Here is a 22500-nt window from a genome sequence, read left to right as displayed (position 1 = left end):
CGACAGCTACAGAGTCAGAGCAAACTCCTTGAACAGAAACAATTACAAATTAATAAGTGCATTGAAGTAGTCAAGAAATTACTAATTGAGAAGTCAAATATAGAGAAGAAAGAAGCGCGGCAGAAATGCATGCAGAATCGGTTAAGGCTAGGACAATTTGTCACTCAGAGGGTTGGGGCCACCTTTCAGGAAAACTGGCAGGATGGTTACGCCTTTCAGGAGATTACAAAGTGAGTTGGGGTTTGGTTTATGTGATTAAGCACTCTCTTTAGTGTTTCAGAAAAGTGGGAAAGAAAAGTTCATCAGTGGATAAGGAGATTGCAAGGCGACATCAATCTCATTATAGTGAAGTGATGGAAATATAGTGATAGTGTTTTCAATGTGGTTTGCTCTGTGGTGGTAAAAGTGCTTATTGTTGTGATAGGTTGTGAAAGTAAAAAGTGAAGTGTTGGAATATATTTACAGTGAAACAAAAATCGGTGTACTACAAGTGTGAATTTTTTTTTTCTTTTTTAAGAAAGCAATGCGGTAAAATGTAATCTAGAAAAATTAAAGTGAGAAAGCCAAGATTCATAGAAAAAATCATACTTGATTCTCTTTCTTCATTTTTCATATATATCGCTAATATGCTAATGTTAACCTGCAAAAATTAATTTGATTGGCAAAATTGCAAGGAAACCCATGGAGGTTCTAGGGTTACAATCCCATTTCCTTTAAATAAACCCTTATTTTTTTTCTATACAGAAACCTTACCTTATCCCTCACCTGCTTTCTCAACTGATGCAGTTGTCCCCCCTCCCAACTGTCTGCTATCCATCCCACTCCCTACTCCCAACTGTCTGCCACCCATCCAAGTCCCTACTCCCAACCATCTGCCATCCATCCCAGTCCCTACTCCCAACCATCTGCCATCCATCCCAGTCCCTACTCCCAACCATCTGCCATCCATCCCAGTCCCTACTCCCAACCATCTGCCATCCATCCCAGTCCCTACTCCCAACCATCTGCCATCCATCCCAGTCCCTAATCCTGTCTGCGATTCATCCTAGTCCCTACTCCCAACAGTCTGCCATCCATCCCAGGCCCTCACCCCCGTCTCACCATCTCCCCAACCTATACCTACACCTTTTCTGGCCTTTTGCCTGTCTGCCACCCCAGACTCTCCTTTACTCTCCAGCTCTGCCTCTTGCTTCCTCCTCACTACTTGCTAACTTCCTGTCTGTTACCTACCTCCACATACAGTAGTCTCAGTGAAACTAAGTGTTGGTTGTGGGACTGTAAATTCATTGTACCTAAATATAGGGTCACGCCAGCCCTATTTCTTAAGAGATGTGCTGAAGTTTTAATTTATTTATATGTCCTGGAACACAACTTACAACTTTGCTTGTCGACCTTCAAGGTGATTTAATATTGGAAACATTCAAATATGAAATAAACATTGATATTAGCAAATTAGTAATGATATGATTTAAAATTTTTACTCTTTTGTGAAAAGAATCTGGCTTCTTTATTGCCTTTTTTTAAAAAGAAATACAGAAGTTTGCTGCCAAAGAATAGAAAAGAAAAATGTAAATTTCTATATGAATTAGTTGGCTTGTTAAGTGCAACAGGAGAAAAAAGAAAAAATGTGCAACTTGACTTAGAAGTGACTTTGGTATGTATTGATTGTCTTCTTGCTGTAAGTGACCGGCATCTTGGTAAGAATTTCAGTTCTCTTGGAGTGAATTGAAGGAGTTGTACTAGTAAGTTCAGATTGCCTTGCTGTTTCATGTTTTTGCTTGTTATTTTTCTCAATTAGGCCAGCTCAGAAAGAAAAAAAAATTATTTACTGTTGTCGAGAAATGGTATAGAACATAATTCATTTATATATTTATTCATTTGATGTTCAACCATCTCCTGCATCATAAGGTTGAAATAATTTTATATGGATTACTCCTCTTCCTCCCTGGCGGTTGGGAGCCACTCGCATGTGCAAAGTCAGGAGAAGTTGCAAATGGGCAACTTGACTAGATACAGCAATATATCTCCTATTGCCAGTAGAAATGTGACATGCTTTGGATGAAAGTGGATGTGACATTCATCATTCGTGTAGGATCCTGATTACTGACTCAGATGCAGAAGGTTAAGAAGCTAAATAGAAGCAAAGAATTAGTAGTTGGACAGGGACAAAAACTCTCTGGGAATAGTAACTATATGGATCAGATTAGGATTTTCTTAGGAGGGGATTTCATAGTTACTGAAGAAGGATATTCATACGAATGGATGCCAGGAGCCACGCTCAAGGTTGCTTGGTTGTTTAGCCTTTGTTCACCAGTGAATTATTCACTATTTTGAGGATCCAATTAGATGATCATTAAACATTTCTCCATTGCGAGGTAATGATTGTGCAATAGAGGCTCAGGAAAAAGTATATCATCAAATCATTAAAGTAGAGCTGTCTCATCCATGCTGGACTTTCTCAAAAAGTTATTTGTCAACATATTTGCGCATTAGTGTGCAGAGAGGCAGGTAACATGATATGTGTTCATTAAAGAGTTTGCAGACTTGACAAAAATATTTCTTTTATTAGATTTTATCTAGTCATAGAACAGTAGCGCATAAAATCTTATCTCTTGTTATCTCTTTTTGCCCGATAATGCTGGGAGTACATGTGTATATGCATTCACTACCATGATGTTATTTTATTATTTTGATCTTTACAAATACTAGGCTATGACCTCCTCTATATAACCCATTCCTTGATATAGTTTTAGGAACAGTATTATTATTTTATTATGGAAGTTATAATAATTAAGATAACAATAAATTCAAAGAAGGAAGAAAATGGGCGAGTTCTGGTAGGTCTAATAATCAGTGACTAGGAGACGTCCTATCTTGTCATGATCACACCCTAGAAGTACACGTTTTACATAGTTACATATATATGTACTCCTTTGCAACTGCATTTGTATAGACACATTTTTCTTGAATTTTCAAAATTATAAAGAAAAGAAAAACAGATCTCATCACCTTGTAGAACACTTTCTTTTTTAAAACTTTATCGTAGCTAGTTGTAAATGACATGATTGAGATTATTACAGTTACCAGATCTATCAGATGACACTTTCATGCATCTCTTTCACTGAAGAAAGAGGGGTTGGGGTGGGCAAGAAGGGGGGGGATCCTGCCAGTTTTCAACAGTGTATAAGATGATGTCACAGCTGTAGCTAATAGAGCTCCATTTAAAAAGTACAGTGAGGCATGATTTTGGCAAATAGAACAAAGGGTTAACAAATACTATTACCTGGCATATATGAATACTTCAACTTGGTGATATTGAGATGACCTGAAATACATAAAGATTTAAACAGAAATGGTCATGATTTTATCATGATTATGTCTTTGCAAAAGAAGAAAAGAAGAAAACAGTTGCCAATATGACTGAAAAGTCTATATGAAGTCAGTTACGTTCTTTCACCTTTCTCTGATTTTTTACTTGAAAGAATTGTGCTGTAAGTATTGGCAAAAAAGAAATGTGGCACATTTATGCCTGGGAAAATCATTCCACTTCATCTAAGTCTCATAGAAATTTTAGGCCTAGAAATTTATGTAAGTTATGTAGAAGCATACTAGAAACAAGGATTCCAAACTGCCAGCAAGATTTTTATGGGCCTGAGATATCTGTACTTAGTTTTTTTTAGCCTCTGGTTGTAAGATGGGGATAATTTTGTAACTGAAAGTTGAAGTAGGAGAACGTTATATTTTCTTAAACTGGGCGAGTGCAGAGTCAGAAGGGAGAAGTTGAAGACAAGAGACTAAGAAATACACTTTATTTTTTATCTCTTATGTGCTTCATCAAGAATGTAAGAATGGCAATGAAGCATACACTAAAAAGTGTTAGTGTACTCCAAAAGACATTTACAATGTTTTAGCTTAGAATGCAATATTTTGCTGCTTGCTAGATTGTTTCATATCATGAGCAGATAATTAGGAGCAGGCATGTAGGTTTAACTCGAGCTATCAATATAAGGGTATATCACACAAGACTTATAATCCTAGACTTAGGAGTTGAGAAAATCCAAATACTATTTTATGCATTATTGACTTGATTGACAAGCCTTAGTTTCCAAAAAGCTAGAAACTCTCTAGAGTGCACTAACATTTTAAGCTCCATCACCCTGTGTCCTTGAATATTTTAGCATAACATCTACAATGTATGACTAGTAGAGGGCTGATCCAAGGCCACTCTGATCACAAGCCAAATGTTGTTCTATTACTTGTATTTAGAGGAAAAAACTATTTATATATTTAGGTGAATAGCTGTGCTGCTAGTGGTTGAAAGCTCTTTCAAGTCGGTAGTCAGTATCATCATGATGTTAGCTGACATTTGGAATAATATTTGACCATTGCTCAGATGTCATTTTTGGTATTTGCTCATATATTTCTGTTTTTGACACATTTATCACCAACGCAATTGTCTCAACTGCAAGAACATATTCCTTGATTGGGAAAAATATTATTACAAAGGTTGGAGAGATCCTTGTATTTGGGACCCAATATGAGAAAGTCTTCTCTTGCCTTTTTTCAATTATTTCAAACTAACTAGTGGTGCAGACTTGGCACACATCAATTTTTTTTATTTTTTTTTTAATTTATTTTTTAGAATTTGTGATTTTATTATTTTTATCTATTGATTTATATCTTAACATTCATAATACCAGAGCAGCAAAACGGATAGGGATTTTTCTCCTATTTTTCATAGAATAATGTCATAATCCTCTCTATTCTGTTTAATGTCAATAAGAGTCAGGTTAGGTATTATACAATGAAACTGCCTTACATATGGGTTGAAAGGAAAAGCTGTTTGCAGGGTTAAGGATTACATTTGTAGTTATTTTTTGTGAAAGGCACTTGGCAGTTATTTATACATTTGAACTGACAGATTAGTTTGTCTTTTTATTTGGGGGATCTGCTAACCATAACTTCTCTGAAACTTTCATAGTCAGCCTACATACAAGGAAAATAAAGTGATATCTAGTAAAGTGTATAGAATAGCAATTTTCCCATAATTGTGACGATAATGATTATGGTGATGTGGAAGAAAATAATGATACTATTAATGACCATGATGGTGATTAGTAGGATAGCAAAAGTGAAATAGGTAATGATGATGGGATGTTAACATAATTTTATTTATTGTTTTATTTTTCCTCTTTTCAAGTTTATTTATTAGAAAATGTTTGTGATGATTTCTCAGCAGATTCCATTGCCTAATTAAACTGTTGCTTGATGGAGCTATTTTGGTACCAATTGGTCTAAATGCTGGAGTAAGCCTAGCACCTTGGGCTATTCACTCGGTCTGGCTGTGGCCAACCGCAACATGCCTGATCACCTGGCACGCTGGGTAATGGAAAACCATGACAAATTATCTCATCCCCGGCAGCAGGTAGTGCCACCACTTGGTGGGATATCTTATCACTCAGTGTTAACTGGTTAATAGTCTTACCATGTAAAATATTACTGAAATGGAGTCAGTCAGATTGTGGTATGAGAACCATGGATCTGTTCATATTGGAAGTGTTGGCAATCGTGAGAGTGAGATGCCAGTTAGTCTCTTCAGAATAAAATTCTTAGATATTTATATAATGCCTATAAGAAAATGCAAGATAAAGAAACCATGATAGGGTATATATTCTCTACATAGATGATATTTTTTAATGTAATTCTTTACTAGAAGATCTCAATTAGATATGATGTCTTATTCTCATGTGTAGTAAAGTGACATGTAGGAATATATAAGTAATGGATGCAAATGAGAAGCTCATTTGTATATGATGCTTCTATTAATTAAATGTTTAATTCACACACAAATTCTGAATAATATAGCTGGATTTGACTTTAGGTACGTTATATATACTTTTGAATATAATCAGGTGATAGAGAATATGAATTCAGACAGAAAATTGCCAACATTAGAGGATTTTATATCTTACACCTTAATAGTTGGGAATAACTGGGACTTTTGATTACTTGGACGTTTTTAGTGAATGCAGGATGTATCACATGTTTTGTGTATAAATTCAATATTAGGGAATATGATTCAGTGCATTTAAGGAATGTAATTTCTCTCTGTGTATGTCTAACATCTATCATCATTGGGTCAAAAATTACATGGTAACATAAACCACTAAAAATGCTTTGGTTGACAGATTTTGTTACAGTTAATTAAACAAGAAATTTGTGTGGCACTGATATTTCAGGACTATTACTTTCTGACAGTCACATTAGAGTTGTTGTATCTATTTTAAATATATCAGGAACTTTGCATCCTCAGCAAGCAGTTAGGATTCTTCTTTTTTTTTTTCTTTCTTTTTTTTTAACCCTTTCCCGATGGGGCACGTGCTACGCGAAAACCCCTATGCCGGGCCATTGCAATATTGCATTGGAAACGTCACACTGGCATGACGCCCCGGCATCGGGAATTTAGCTGTGTCACACGAGTGTGACGCACCGTCGCCATAGGGTTAAAGAGCAGACTGTAAATTTCCATCAAGTTTATTTTCTGGTTTTAACCCCTTAATGACGGGTGACAAGATATCACGTCTATTGGTTTTTGGGTTAGATGCCGGGGATGGGATATTTGGTCAAGGCCGGCACACCGGGTGATTGGGCGTACTGTGCTCGCCTGCGGCTAGTGCGGCCGAGAATCCTGAGGTGTTAGGCTTATGCGCTAGAATACCCAGCATTTCGACCATTTAGAGCCAAAGTAGCCCTGTCGGCAATGGGTTGAAGTGATGACACAAGATTTTACGCCTAGAAATACAGGCTAGGTTAGTTGTCGTGGGCTGGTTTTTGCAGGCACACACATAGTGTATCCATGAATCTGATTTAACTAGAAGTGAAAATTGTCAGGACTTTAATGTGTTCATTCTTTTTAGAGCAGAATTATCAATGTATATCAAATTGTCTATATCCTCTAACTAAGTTTACAGTTCCTTATTGTAATTTAATTGTTAGTTTTCTTAATAAGGAAATTAGGTAGAATAGAATCATTTTGAATATCCGAAATCCTCAACACATTTTATCGAGAGGTTTTGTAAACCAAAGGATTTTTTTTTTTTGTCTCTAAACAAATTGCCAGTAACAATCTCAACAGCTACAGAGCTAAATCAAATTCCATAAACAGCAATGATTACAAATCTAGAGTTTGTTTAATTGATATGAACACAAACTCAAAAATAAGAGTTTCTGATTTCTTTGCAAATTGCTTTAAAATTTCTGAAAGCATTATGGAATGAGACTCCATTTTCGTCATTTATTTATTGTTATTTATTTTTTTTTTTTCCTTCTAATAGGGACATTATTTTCAAATATTTATGTTTGCTTTATTCTTTTTTCTTTTTTTAATGTTAGTTAAATTTGGATTATGCCATCACATGTTGGATTGAGGGATTTTATTGCAGACAACATTGATTACTATTAGAGAATTTGTGTCGGTTATTATCATATTAATGATTTTAGTTCTTTACATATGGCACGTTTCAATGTTTTTTTTAATAAGCTCCTTTAATAGGGACACCTGAAAATGAAATTGACGGATTCTTTTTTTCCCTATAATTGTGCTAGTTGCTGTAGGAATATCTCATTTTATTATAATTACAAATAGGCACTGTAAAATCCCCAGGTTTCTACACCTGTTTATTTTCAATGCTAATCCAGTATATATATATCAAAGATTTTGCATAGGATATTATGCATAGTTACCCTTCTGATTATTCCTGTTTATCTAGTGAAGTTATCTATGTTTAATTAAGAAATTTTGAAAATCTCAACTAATAATTTTCTTGTCGTTATTATTTATATCAGTTCATCTATCATTAGTTGCATTTTCATACATGTCAAAGGAACACTTGCTTGCTATTTGAAATTGCATTTTCATGTTTCTTTGCTTCTCAGTTTTGTTTATTTTATTTGGATTTTTGCAAATGATGAGAAAATAATGCAATTGTTTCCTATGTGTTTATATTTTATTATCTCCTGTGTAGAAATATTTTTACACATGGTTAGATGTAAATACACACTGATATACTAGAGCAGAAATAATAGGTTTAAACCCAATGAGGCAGGGAAATAATTATTGTGCACTTACTGTAATGCCAAGGTTAAAATTCATTGTCGCCCCCCTCCCTTCTTGGATTCTGGTCAAATTGTTGTTCTTCAATGAAAGAAAAGAAAAAAGGATTTTGATACAACTAGTACTATCGGAGCGTAGCCTATGTAGTGCACAGAACAGGGCATTCTCCATTGTCATGGTATGTAGAAGTGCCATCTAGAATTTGGGCTGCAACCTCGACCAGCTTGTGTTAACCCTATGACGACGGTGCGTCACACCCGTGTGACACAGCCAAACTCCCGATGCCGGGGCGTCATGCCAGTGTGACGATTTCAATGCAATATTGCAATCGCCCGGCATAGGGGTCTTCGCGTAGCGAGTGCCCCGTCGGGAAAGGGTTAATGCCATCTATCATCGTTGGGTTAAAATCCAGTGGTTTATCAGAAAAGAATATGTGTGTTTTATATTTGTTTTAGCATACTTTAGCGTATTATGTATGGAATACATGAAAGAGCAAGTTTCCTTCCTCAACCCATTGTTGCCAGGTGGCATGATATCATGTCTTTATCACTCCCTCAAAACATATGTTTTAAATTGTTATGTATGTACATAATCATAGGAGTTCCATTTTATCACCCCATTGAATCAGGTGGGTGAAAAGTGCTCATAGAGGCGCAGCACGGCATCGTGCAGGGAGAGATTTTGTGCTTAGTTACTGTGTGCGGTTGTTATCTAGTTGGCGGGAGCGTGATTATGCAAATATGAGCCCTGGCATGAATGGGTTGATACAGTTAAAGAACCACTATTGTTAACATGGGCATTATTCACATTGGAGTAATTTGTGAAATAAAAAAAGGGATAACTGGTATTTTTAGGGGGAAGAGGATCTGAAGTATTGTTTGGATGTACATTCCTTGTAGGTCTGTTAAATTGTGTTTATTAATAAGTTATGGTCTGTCTACGCTATCAGTGTATGTGTCCACATGTGGGTTTTTAACCCATTCGAGGTATTGGGTTAATAGGTTAAGGTCTGTCTACGCTATCAGTGTATGTGTCCACATGTGGGTTTTTAACCCATTCGCGCTGGATGACGTACTGACACGTTTTGTGGTTTTTGCGTCAGACACCGGTGAAGAGATATTTAGCCAAGGCCAGTGCTCGGGGTAAGCGGACAGCCCAGGCTCGCGGCTAGTGCGCCCGAGAATCCCGAGGCGTTAGGCCTATACATTCAAAAACCTCAAAATTGTGACCATTCAAAGTAGGAATCGCCCTGCCGTGAATGGGTTAAATATGGTAGCAGTGGGGACTTGGAAAATGAAAGTGCATTTACATACAGCTAAAGGTCCTTCCCTGACTGGGGTAGGTCCTTAACCCCTTCCCGACGGGACCATTTCGGCCAAAGTTCCGGGACTCTTGAACGCACAAGCCTAACGCGTCGGGATTCTTGGCCGCACTGGCCGCAAGCCAGCGCGCCGGGCTGGACAAAATAACGCGTCCCCGGCGTGTAGCCCAAAAACCACTCGACGTGATATCTAGTCACCCGTCGTTAATGGGTTAACAAGCAGAATATTTGTGTGTACACATTTATCACCCACAGTAGAGTGGTGTAGTCAGGTGCACTGAAAAGTTGGTGCACAACTACACTTTCAATCTCCATGCTATGGCATAGGTTTTGAAATGTTCTGTGGTAAATGAGTACAATGTCGATATTTACCATAAACTTTTGGATTATGTAGTTTTTCGGGCCACATGGTTGGTAGTGGTCTATGATCTGTGGTACAACTGCATACCATTACGGCATGCTTAGCATATGCAGGCAACAGCCATTACAGTGTAAATTCCCATGATATTGATATTGGCAGTTCAGGCAAAAAATAAATGCCTGTCTTGGGGAATTGACAGAGAGATTAATTTGATTATTGTTGTTATTATTACTATCATCATTATTGTGATGAGCAGGATATAATACTTTCCATTTATTGGTCACTTCAGTCATTTCAGAATTTTAATTTCCTTTTTATCTCTTTATCGCAGTGAGGAACTAAACTGCAAAGGGTCTTTTTGCATAGATAGTCATAATAATGATGATGATGAGAATAATGTTAATAAGAATAAGTTTATGAATGACATTTAAGATTGTTTATGATGTTGGTAAATGCTCTTGGTAAAAGTTATTAGTATTACAGAAAATCAGGATGAATATTCATTAATACAAATTTCAGAAGTGGGTGTATATATAGATATATATATAGTTTTATTTTGTAGAATAATTGTCATTATATCTAAAATCATCAGAAAGGCTATATGCCATTGAAAATGGATTATTAAGGTGTTGGAAGTAACAAGTGCTTGATGGCATTTCAGACGCCAGGAAGAACTCCAGTCAGAAAAAGAGGAGATCGACCGGCAGCGGAAGCTCCTAATGAAGCGGAAACCCTCGGAGGGAGGAAGCAACTCTAGGAAACGGGGATCAAATAGCAACCAGAGTCAGGGTGGCAGTAACCTTCCGAATGGCCTCGGAGGCGATCACGACCACAGGGACCTCACTATCCAGGAATATTACGAGTCAGAAGAAATACTAAAGGTATGTACTCAGTTTTGGTGACAGTTTGGTCAGGCTCTATTTTGTGTTTTGTGTACTATAATTGATGTTCCTTCATGTCTTGAAGAAGAAGGTACTCTCAATGCTAAATGTAATGGCTAAATATCGAACTGTTCTTTACTGACAGTAGTTTATGTTTAACCTGTCTGATGGCAACTTTAGCCTGTACCAGACAATTGGACAACCATTATTGTTTGTTCCAGTTTCGTAGACATTAAGAACGTGCTCATTAAACAAATATTGTGAATGTTTAGATTTCTACATTTTTTTGTGAGTGAAACTAAAGTTTTGAATTATTTGGACCCCATGACACTAGGAATTAATTTCAGTGCTTAGGATGCTCTGTATGGATTGATATCAAGGTTGCCCACTTGTACAATCAGTACAATGTGTGGCCCTCCTTGTCTATAGTTCTAGACAAACATATTATTTAGTGTTTTTCAATTATGTCAGCAATGTGTACTATTTACAATTTTGGACTAGCTTGTGCTACATGAGAATTTATTTGCTTCTCCACAGTTACGGCAAACTGCCCTCAAGAAAGAGGACACAGACCTTCAGCAGGAGATGGAGAAATTAGAAAGGGAAAGAAATCTACATATTAGGGAACTCAAACGAATTCACAATGAGGACCAATCAAGGTAAGTAGAGTGAAAAGGAGTTTGAAATTGGGTTTATGGAGCATTTTATGTTACTTGTCATCCATTCTTAGTTTGCTTCCATTTACATGTGTTCTTGATTGGCATCTCCTGGAGAGATGGATGTGTTGAAAAGACTTGTCCTTTGGCAAGAAACCGTTTTTCTTGCTGTGATTTGATTGGATTTCTGAGGTGGAAAGCCTCTACATGCCATCTCAGAGGAGATGTAGAAGGCAAGCCCCCTTCTGAGCTTAACCCGATGATCATAAGATGCACTTCAAAACAATGCAAATTGTATTCTGGAACCTTCATTTTCTCTACTGTGTTGATGTAGATTTTAGCTTTATATATTTTTTTTTGTGTGTTTACATTGAATTTTTGTTCCCATTTGCTTTGCTCTTCATACAATCCATGACTGATTCATCAGTGGAAATGATAGTGAATGGGATTACTCTGTTTCAACTGTTGTTGTTGTTCTGCTGTTGGTAAAATTTTAGGAACCCACTCATGAAAAAAAAATCAAGGATAAGAGTTTTGGATATACATGTGGCATGAAGATGATGTTGCAGTAGCAGATCCTTTGTTGGTGCAGTATATCAATCATCTAGTAATAATTGGGTGAATCTGGGTTGAAGTCCCATACCCATGATCATGGTAACCCAAGTTCCTGTGCTTTGGTGTCTACTTTTGGAATTACCCGTGGCATCCTCTTGCATTTTCCATATTTTAGGTCTTTGCAGGGTTTCTCCTGTTGCACCAACTGCTATCTTTGTGTTTTCTAAAGTGTGTTTTAGGTCCAGACGTCATTTAGTTGTTGCTTTTTAGCATGATGCAGAAGACCTTCTTTCTTCACTCATTTTTGGTTTGTTTATTTGTTACATGATCGCTGTTTTTTATGCTAGATTATAAGCACCCTATCCATTCACCTTTGTGAGGACTTCATACTTACTTTAGTTCTCTTTGGAATTTCTTAGGATGATCACCTAAGAAAGGCCAGCCAACTAGCACCTATGACCAGCCTTGTTTTGATGCTAGGTCTAGGTGAACAATATTGCAATGTCCACCTATGCAGTACACACACATACAGTGTGTATACTTATGGTAGGGAGACTATTTTTCACACATGAAATGCTTGGGTATAATTGGTAATGCACAAACATATTACTCATATCTCAAATGTGTTCTGCTATATAATGACCGGTTCTTTGAGTGGGCATGGTATCGAACCAGGTCATTGTGACAAAACATTCTGTTCACTGTAACATGTAAGAATGCAATTATGATGATACAAGAAAATTTGTACCATATATTTGCATAATACAGGAATTACCAAGGAAAGCAGTGTAGGCAATCAGTGCAACTACATTTTAAAATGCAGATGCTTGCTTTTTCCTTTTCCTGTATGCTTGTGTACATATACAGATGAACTTTGGCAAGTGTGTGCATGGAATGCCAATTAGAATATCATACATAGATTTTACAATTCATCATACAGACAACAGCTAGTTTCTTCCTCACTTGTTTGCCTTTCAGCTTGCTTGCTGGCTTTGCTCAGTTTCATCCAACCAGATTTCTCTGTGCTTTATTGTTAAGTTATCACTTACATTATGAAGGTATTAACCACTGGTTACTAATTATGGTATTGATACCTGATACAGTGATAATAATGCAGTACCATTGAAAAGGACAATTTTATAATTGTAAAAAAAAATGAATAATCTGATAGAACTTGGGAGAATGAGTACTTTTAGTGTGGGAGAGATTTGTCCAGCAAAGTTCAGCAAATATTTGCGATGAGGATTACAATTAACTATTCAGTTAGAAATATAATTGCACATGAAATATTATGTAACTAAGAAGTAGTATAGTCCCATTCTTTCATGATGGGAAGTAAATACTTTTCTTTGTTAAATACATGGAACTTGCTCATTGGAGGAGAATTGTTTTCAAATTACATGGAAAATCAAATATAAGAGATGATTTTGATACTGGATGGAAAATATTAGTTCTGAAACTGAATGATCACCCTATCTTCAACCAAAAAGTACGCAGTGAAAGCACAGTGATCAAATATTGACGACTATTTTGTATCTTCATCATGGAGAAGAGTGAAACCTGAAAACTAACTAGACTTATATTTGCTTCTAAGTTAGTACCATATTTCAATCACTAATTATTTATTTATTTTGAGAGAGAGCACTCTAGAGATCTCAATTATATGAAGTGAGTAATCAGTGTTAATCTGAAACAATAGAAATGTTATAGCACTTTGGATTCCTTGATAGTATATCTTGCTATAACATTTACCAGCCACGCAGTCCAGTCAAAAGAGACATTCAGTGACCCTCCGCATTGTTTCAGTTTGATATTGTGCTGTTATAGGACCAATTGAGTTTGTGTGGCGAGTTGAATCAGACGTCACAATCCAAGGCTCTGTATTGATACTGGTTGTTGTTCCCCCACAGAATCCTCCAATCCCAGTCTTCACCTCGAAATCCTCATGACATGTGAGTAGTAGCTGGACAACATGATTTGTATGTGAGGCTGGTGGAGAACTATTTTCTCCAAACACTTGGAAATCCTCCTCACTGTACTTGAAGCTATTTTTCCATAGAGATATTGAAGGAAAATTTTTAGATAATTAAACTAACGGGTAATTATATTACTCACAATATAATCTTAAGTGTGGATCTCTGTTTTTTTGGGGGGCATTGTGTGTGAGTGACTGCATGAAATGGAGAAGAGAGACTGGGACTGACTGAGGAAGTGTTTGTGTCTTCTTGATTGTGTTTGTGATTGTGTTTGTGTAAGTTTGCACATGTACAAGTGTATGTGCATGTGCAGTTGTGATAGTGATTTGGTGGGTTGGCTTAGGAGTAGGTGGTTTCATGGGTATGGGTGTAATTAGGAGGGAGTAAGAGAGCAATGGAGAATGAGAGAGGGTGAGGGAGGGATGGAATGGGAGCACATGCAGTATGTGAGATGACAAAGAATAGTTCCAGAAGAGTGCTGTTTATTGCAGAAGTTTCATATCAATTACACTTTTCAGTGGAGTGATAGGATGCCAAGATTGTACACCTTGAAGTACTGAGAGATAGGCAGGGATGCTGTATTGGCCTTGCTCATTTGAGATTCAGGGAAGACAATCAGTTACCTGTTTTTGATAGGGAGGAAATTCCAGGATTTTGAGTTGGATTGATGTAATACAGGCAAAAAATAGGAATGACTCACAGGATGTCCTTGCCTGGATCAGTATACCTTAGTATTAGTCATTATTTTTATTTATTTATTTATTTATTTATATATATATTTTTTGGCTGTGTAAGAAATTTTGATTGTTTATTAGGGTACCTAGTTATGGTATAGGAGGTCATCAGATATCTGGGAAGATATTCCTCACAAATCCATTGGAGAGGTAAATATGTCATGGAGAAAAGAAAGTGTGTAGAATGTATCCGCATTTGCACATAGTGTGGGTTTCACATCTTAGGATTTTATTGTAAAATCCTGGTTGGTGGATGTTTATTCTTTTACCAGAGTGCATTGAATCTATGATAACCATTTGATTGCGGGAATGCATGCATACTTGAACTGTCCTCATTGGTTTTGTTTTATATATTTCTTGTACACATAAATATTTCCTCAAGTGCTTCACCTGGAGTCATATATGAGGTCTATGTCATTACCCCATTTCTTAAACTTTTGGGGATATTTTTTTTTTTTTTTTTTTTTTTTTTTTTTTTTTTTTTTTTTTTTTTTTTTATTATTATTATTATTATTATTATTATTATTATTATTATTACTATCATGATTGCTGTTAATGTTATAATACAGATTATGATATTAGCAATAATGATGATGATGATAGAATTAACCCATTCCCGACGGGGGATTTCTAGCCTAGAATGTCCAAATGCCGGGGCGTTCGAATTATTAGGCCTAAATCAATTGAATAGCTGGCACAATACTGTGCCGCCCGGCAACTGGGCTTTTGAATGCGCGGTACACATGCTGTACCACCCGTCCTGTGTGGGTTAAGGTAATTAATTTTCTTGCTGAAAATTCAAGGAATGGGGTGAACAGGTATTGCCAGGTAATAAATAAATTAATAGATAAGTATATAAGTAAATACAAACAAAACCACAGTGGACAGTGCACATTTGCATCATTGATAGGTTAACCCCTTGCCTATCTGTGTATACATTTCACTTGCCTTCTTAGTTCATCTTACTTTTCTTCTTAGCTGGGTGCTGACTTTGAATAAACTAACCGTGATTTTCATGGTGTATGTGGCACTTGGTTACAGCTGCTTTCTTGTGGTCTTCTTGTTTCTGATGTAGTCACAAAACTTCCAATATTAACCCATTGGGCGCGATTTAATAAATTATGTGTACAGTCGGATGGCGGGTTTACGTTGTTTGGCACGGTGCCATCCGCGTCTACCACCGACTCTGTCTTGGCAGCAGATCATGCCATCCACTGTCAATGGGTTAAGAGATACCTATCATGTATGTTAGTATTGAGGAGCTTGTGTCTTTTTTATATATACATATATATATATATATATATATATATATATATATATATATATATATATATATATATATATATATATATATATATATTTGGATACATATAACTGGCCCAATACTGCAATTTATAGAATCAATAGTTACCCGATAATGCCTGGGCGGTTTTGGCACCACTTTGTCTTAGCGTCGGGGTATTTTAATGTACACAGGCCTAATGCCTCATGCTGTTCACCCACTCAATCACCCATTATGTCAGCCATACAAAAATCCATGACGTGAATATCATGTCATGGATTAAATGTACTTGAAAAGCACATGAAATGAAATATTTTATTTAAAGATATTTGAAAATGAAAATAATTAATAGTTGGTATAGATGCCATGACGAAAATTACATTTTGTATATGAAGAATTTTGGAAATTAATTTGTATACTGACAGTCAGAGACATAGACAGACACAGACATAGGTAGAAAGGAAGGAATGGAGAGAGATTAAGAAAGAGAGATGGGGATATGAATACACAAATATGCAAATATACAAAGGTGCCAATAAGTATGTAAGCCAAAAAAAAAGAAAAAAAAAAGAAGCAGCAGCATTATAGGAGAAAGTTACAAGAGGACTATTGCTTGGGAAAAACAGATCCCACCCTCAGAGAGGTAGATTTTTTTTTTTCCCATTTCACAATCTTTTATAGCATTTTATGGCATTTTCTGAGATTCTCTCCATCTGTTCCCACAGAAAGTTATGGTAGCGTATTGTAGCTATTTAATGGTACTTTGCTCTTTTTTTTTATATGAATAATTTAGCTCTGAAATTGTATCTGAATTCCTGTTTATCTAGTATTGGTTATAATAAAGACATTCCAATGGTAAATAATAGTATTTACAGTTCTATTTATAGATAAAGGAAAAAAACAGTTGTTTATATCATAATGTGTTTTGCTTTTTTCTATTGAAAGCCATTCTCAAGTGACATAATGTTCGTGTAGTTTTGGTGTGCTGTAATAGTTTTTAGAGGTTGGGATTGACTGTTTGATATTCTTATAAGGTAACTCTCAATTTCTAAACTGTGCCCTGTTTTGAAAGGACTACCAGTTTTCTTATTGGGGAATCATTTGGGAGGTGTTTATGCTTGCACTTTTGCTCACCATACCGTTTGTGTGTGTGTGTGTGTGTTTGTGGGTCTGTGTGTGGGTCTGTGTGGGTCCAAAACATGTGTTTATGCACACACAGGTACTTGTGGTGGAGGAGTTTATCTGTATGTCAACACATTCAGGTGTGGGTGCCTGTGTGTTTGCCTGTGCGTGTATGTATGTTCAGTGCTTGTGCAAACATGTACAGTTCATTTGTACAAGTCTGCTTGTAAGTATACATGTGCATACTGTTGTGGGTGAGTGGTTGGTCTTTTACTTGAATTTTCAATAGGTTCATACTGCATTTCTTGTATACAGGCAATAAAGAACACTATTTTAATAATGTTTGCTGATACTCAGATAATGCTTTTCTATAATGGACTTTGTACTGACACTAAAACTGTACATTTCTCAGTCATGAGTGGCCTAGCCCACATTTGCATGTCTATTCCAGAAGAATCTTTTGGTGGGAGTTTATAATGGTATATCCTTCCATGCTCCATTTTTAGAATCATAAAAGAAGGGCATCTTTCTAAGTAGGTCTTTCTTGGTGTTGATAAATTGCCCTCTTAGAATTGGGAGTGTGTGCTGAAACCCGGCTCTTTCTCAGGCGGTGGTTTGGTGGTTTCAACCAAGCTGCTAGATGTTTGCATCTTTCTAAACCCCTAACAGAGTAAGCACTCAACCTTCTCACTTGTAGTATAACTTTCCAAGCCAGTGTAACGTGAACTATCCTAACAGTAACAGTAAGGTAGCAGACTTGAAAGAGCTCTATGTAACTAGTAGATAAATGATAATCTTGCTTTAACACAAAGAGAATTAGGGGAATTAACCCAATGCAGTTTGTCCCTCTTGCCATAGGATTTCATGAAGTCAGTATGATTTACCATGAAAAGATGTGACAGGACGTGGCCCATTGTCTATTCTTGGGAATAATTTCATGACGTCCATGTTTGCTTTTTGGTGTTGTTGAAAGAAAGTGTGTGGTTGCTTTGGCACATTTCATTGACAATGTAATGTCTGTGTTGCAGGTTCAACAACCATCCCGTGCTAAATGACCGGTACTTGTTGCTCATGTTATTAGGAAAAGGAGGGTTTTCTGAGGTTCATAAGGTAAGATGCATGTCAGATCTTTCGTTATGTATTTACAAATAATGAGATATTGTTTTTGGGCAAATATTCTGTATATTAAGTATATTTTCATGTAACTCATATTAAGACGCTTACCTTCTTGTTTACATATGAGTTACAGGATACTGGACTCATAAACTCGTATACACATGCAGACAAACACACACCTACAAACATTCATAGGCACGTACGCATACAATACACCACACATTCAAGAGGGAGCTTATTAAGTCCTTCCTATACAAGCACACTTTCAGACTGTAACAACTTTTTTGGTCTTGCAGGCATTTGACCTGAAGGAGCAGCGATATGTAGCGTGCAAAGTCCACCAATTGAACAAGGACTGGAAAGATGACAAAAAGGCTAATTATATCAAGTAAGATTTGAAAGAGTTTACCAAAATTTAAATTGCTGAAAATAAGCAAGGACACGGTGTTGGAATCTCCATATATAGAATATAACTGTAAAATAGTACAGATTATGTTAGTGTGTGATGATGGTGAGATGTGATTGATATATATATTTTGGTTTATAACTAAATTATTTCTGCTTTCCACAGACATGCCATAAGAGAGTACAATATTCAGAAGAAATTAAACCATCCTCGTATAGTTAAACTCTATGACGTGTTTGAGATAGATGCAAATAGTTTTTGTACTGTCCTTGAATACTGTGATGGTCATGACCTTGACTTCTACTTAAAACAGGTAAGGAAAGAAAAACAAATTACATCTGGTGTTGTTATATGCATAATCTCATTAAAGGAAGCTTGTTGACTGCTAGTGATAGGGCCAAGGGAAAGGGTTGTGGTATGCAGGGGATATTTTTTGTCAGAAAGCTAATGGAGAACTTGGAGAAAGATACTTTTTATAAGGCTTTCAACATTTATTTGTTACTTTTTACTGTAAAAAGTTTGGAATGTATTGAGAGGTAAGTATATAGGATAAGAAAAATATGCATTGGGATCTTTTTGCTATCCATTTCAGTTGTAAAAGATTAATACATTTAGGATTTGGTCTGTGACTGATGTGCTCTACAGCAAGCATGTCATAGAATTTATAGAAATTAGTATGTAAGAATTTATGCTATGATGTGATGATCCTGGTTAAATAGTGAAAAATGTTTTATGTTTTATTGAATTTATTTTATTTTTTGTGTTGATATATCAAATACATTGATAATTCACTCATGAAAGGTAATCTATTTTAATTCTTGATTATCTAGATGTAAATTATTAACCACACGTATACCTCCCACAACAGCACAAGACTATCCCTGAGCGAGAAGCAAGATCAGTGATCATGCAGGTGGTATCTGCGCTCAAGTACCTGAATGAGATCAAACCACCAATCATTCATTATGATCTTAAGCCAGGTAAGTTGAGGGATCTGCTTATCTCATATATTCCATCATCATTTATTTAAGAATGATGATAGAGCCATTTCCTTGCCATAATGATATGACATGTGTTGAGTTACAGTGCCATCAGTGTTTATTTTGCACTGGTGGCATTGTAATATTCTTAAAGTTTGGCATCATCAGGACATGGGGGGGAAAATATTGACAAGTTTCTTGAACAGAACTTTTTCTGTCATCCTAAAGAAAATTATTTATATTCACATATGTTATGCATCATTTCTCTGACATGATCTCTCATACCCCTTTCCTCCCCAACAGGAAATATCTTATTGACTGACGGAAATATTCTTGGGGAGGTCAAGATCACCGATTTTGGTCTCAGTAAAGTCATGGACGAGGATAGTTACCATCCTGACTATGGGATGGACCTCACCTCTCAGGGGGCGGGCACGTACTGGTGAGTAGCAACCCATTAACAACTCATAAACCCTTGGTTATTTTCCAGTTGGAGGGATCCAAGGCCTCGTTCTGTATGTGGTGTTGTGTTTTGAGACAATTTTGAGTCGGTGGGCTCTCTCTAGGATGAATAGAATTGTTATTATTTGTAATATTTAATTTTTTTATTTTTTATTTATAATCAGTGTTCATAATCTGTATCATCATTAGTGTTGCTATAAAATGTAATAACTTTTTACTTGTTTATTTTTTCTATAAGTCTATAATTCTAGTTTTCATTGGCTTTGACAGTAATATTTGAATCTTTTTTTTTTTCCAAACTTGATCAATTCGTATAGATGTTTTCAGCATTATTGTTAGAGTTTCATATATTTTTCACTTTCAGATTAATGTCCTTTGTTAATTTTGTAAGCATCATGATTGAAATTGTACCTATAGTTTATTCTGAAATAAAATATTTCTTTTTGACGAGGTCATTACCCTGATTGAAGACGGCATTACCAATCCTTGCGTTTTCCCCTCAGGTATCTTCCGCCAGAGTGCTTCATCGTAGGCAAAACTCCACCCAAGATCTCTAGTAAGGTTGACGTGTGGTCCGTGGGAGTGATATTTTACCAGTGCCTATATGGAAAAAAACCGTTTGGTCACAACCAAAGTCAAGCGACCATACTAGAGGAGAACACGATCCTTAAAGCCACAGATGTACAGTTCCAACCCAAGCCAGTGGTCAGCAATGAAGCCAAGGTACGTCGTCTCACCTTGCATTGTGTGTGGTGTGATTTTTTTCCTTTGTCTCGTTTTGTCTGCAGTGGTGTTGTTGTTATTATCTTTGCAAAAGGTATTAATTTTCTTTCTATCATTATTGTAGTCGTTATTGTTGTAAGTTCAAGTACAAAAAAGAAAAGAAAGAAAACGTAATGTAATCAAACATTCATTTTAAGGGCCAACTCCAATGTTGATTGTGTAACATTAATTTTGTTGTGAAATATATTTCTTGCTCTAACCCTTACAAGCATTGTAAGTAATGGCAACTTGCAAGTGTAATGCTGATACAACTGTTTTGTTGCCAATTGGTATTGCTTAAAGAAAAAGGAATTAGTAGATGAAAAAAAATACCCAATTTATTTCTACCATTTTAGAGGAACCATAACTAAGTTGTTTATTTATTCATCTATTTATTTATTTATTTTTTTATCTTGGTCTTATGATTATCATGACAGTGATTATGATTATGAACATTCTTTTTCTTTTTTCTTTTTTTCTGCTGACTTCCTACCCCCCAAAAATATTATTTATCACAGACAAAATTAGAGTAGGCTAAAATTGTGATATGCTAAGAATGTACCAATAGCTCTAATATTTAGAGAATGTTTTGTGTGTTTTGTTATTCTTCAGAAAGCAAGTGAAAACATCAGTAATTTTTATTTTTTTTTCCAAAATGTTTAGTTATTTTTACTTAGATTTCCATTATTCTAATTAGGATTTTGATCCATCTGGAACATCATATTTACAGACTTACTTTTGTTTGTTAGTGCTTCTCTGGGTCCTTTTGATATTTATAAACATGTTTCCTGAAATTATACTATATATAAAAAGACAGCCAGCAAAAGATATTTTATAATATGGAGAGAATCAGTTATTACTAATAGTAAATGTAACATGACTTGATTGTTGAGTTATTGGATTTCAAACAGCAATAAAGGACTTAATTTGATTTTTCTAACTGTTGCAAAAATGACCAAGATCCAGGTATATTCACATACTGCCCTCAAAGAATAAATGAAAGGCATGGAGTATGAATCTTCTGTTCTCCAATGCGAAATTAAAGGACAATATCTAAATAATAAAATGAAGGTGCAATCAAAGAGCAGAGGGGAGAAGGTCCATTGCACTGACTACAAGAAAAAGAATTGGAAGCTGAAGACAGCTAATTCGTATCTTGTACTTTACTCTACCCAATTTCTGCCAAAGGCAAGCGAACTAATTTGTCTAAACCAACTGATTGACTTTCAGCTGAAATTAACCAGACTTAACCCAACATCCCCAGTATAAACAAATTAAAGCAAACCATACTGTTTTGCCCATAACAAATAGATAAAGTTTGTGAAAGTAGTTCTTTAAATACGATTTCTTCTTCCTTTCAGCAATTCATTAGGTGTTGCCTGGCTTATCGTAAGGAGGACCGCAATGATGTGTTGACGCTGTCTTCCAATCCTTACCTTTCTCCGCCACTACCGAAGAGTGGTCGACAGTCAGCCAATAGTCAGCAGCAAGCAGCAGCGGCAGCCTCTGCTGTAGCACAGGCAGCAGCTGCTCAGCAGCAACAGCAAGGGGGATACCAGCAACCATTCTCCACTGGTCTTTTGGGGCTTGGGAACATCCACTCCTCCACCAGCTCATAATGACACGCCACCCACTGTAGGGGGCATGTCCAGCCCCAACACCCCCTACCTAGCCCCACCCAGCCCCACCCAGGTCCTTACAAGCCTCACAGCCTGCCGACAACCACCTGCTGCCCACAGCTTCCACCTACAGTAATTTGGCCATAGTGACCAC

The 22500-nt window shown here is 36.3% G+C and overlaps 1 protein-coding gene across 6 annotated transcripts in view; it reads left to right on the top strand.

The window, feature by feature from the left end:
• LOC122243801 (serine/threonine-protein kinase tousled-like 2) overlaps positions 1 to 22444 on the top strand; it is a 34354-nt gene extending 11910 nt beyond the window's left edge. For 3 of the 6 annotated variants that reach the window (XM_043001520.2, XM_043001525.2, XM_043001519.2), the window contains exons 6-17: positions 1 to 230; positions 10457 to 10676; positions 11214 to 11335; positions 13798 to 13839; positions 17609 to 17671; positions 18030 to 18111; positions 18414 to 18505; positions 18689 to 18836; positions 19392 to 19503; positions 19807 to 19945; positions 20469 to 20688; positions 22089 to 22444. The exon at positions 1 to 230 is cut by the window's left edge and continues 18 nt beyond it. In XM_043001520.2, coding sequence (XP_042857454.1) covers positions 1 to 230; positions 10457 to 10676; positions 11214 to 11335; positions 13798 to 13839; positions 17609 to 17671; positions 18030 to 18111; positions 18414 to 18505; positions 18689 to 18836; positions 19392 to 19503; positions 19807 to 19945; positions 20469 to 20688; positions 22089 to 22346 — 1728 coding nt within the window. In that variant the 3' untranslated portion in view covers positions 22347 to 22444. The remainder of the gene's footprint in view (positions 231 to 10456; positions 10677 to 11213; positions 11336 to 13797; positions 13840 to 17608; positions 17672 to 18029; positions 18112 to 18413; positions 18506 to 18688; positions 18837 to 19391; positions 19504 to 19806; positions 19946 to 20468; positions 20689 to 22088) is intronic. The other 3 variants (XM_086533510.1, XM_043001521.2, XM_043001523.2) reach the window with 2 other exon arrangements.
• The last annotated feature ends 56 nt before the right edge of the window (positions 22445 to 22500 follow it).

Source organism: Penaeus japonicus, unplaced genomic scaffold (genome assembly GCF_977035675.1).
Source record: "Penaeus japonicus unplaced genomic scaffold, GWHDUDI00000001_assembly GWHDUDI00000039, whole genome shotgun sequence".
NCBI lineage: Eukaryota > Metazoa > Arthropoda > Malacostraca > Decapoda > Penaeidae > Penaeus > Penaeus japonicus.
The sequence above is the reverse complement of the archived record's forward strand: the minus strand, read 5'-3'. Positions and strand labels throughout refer to the sequence as shown.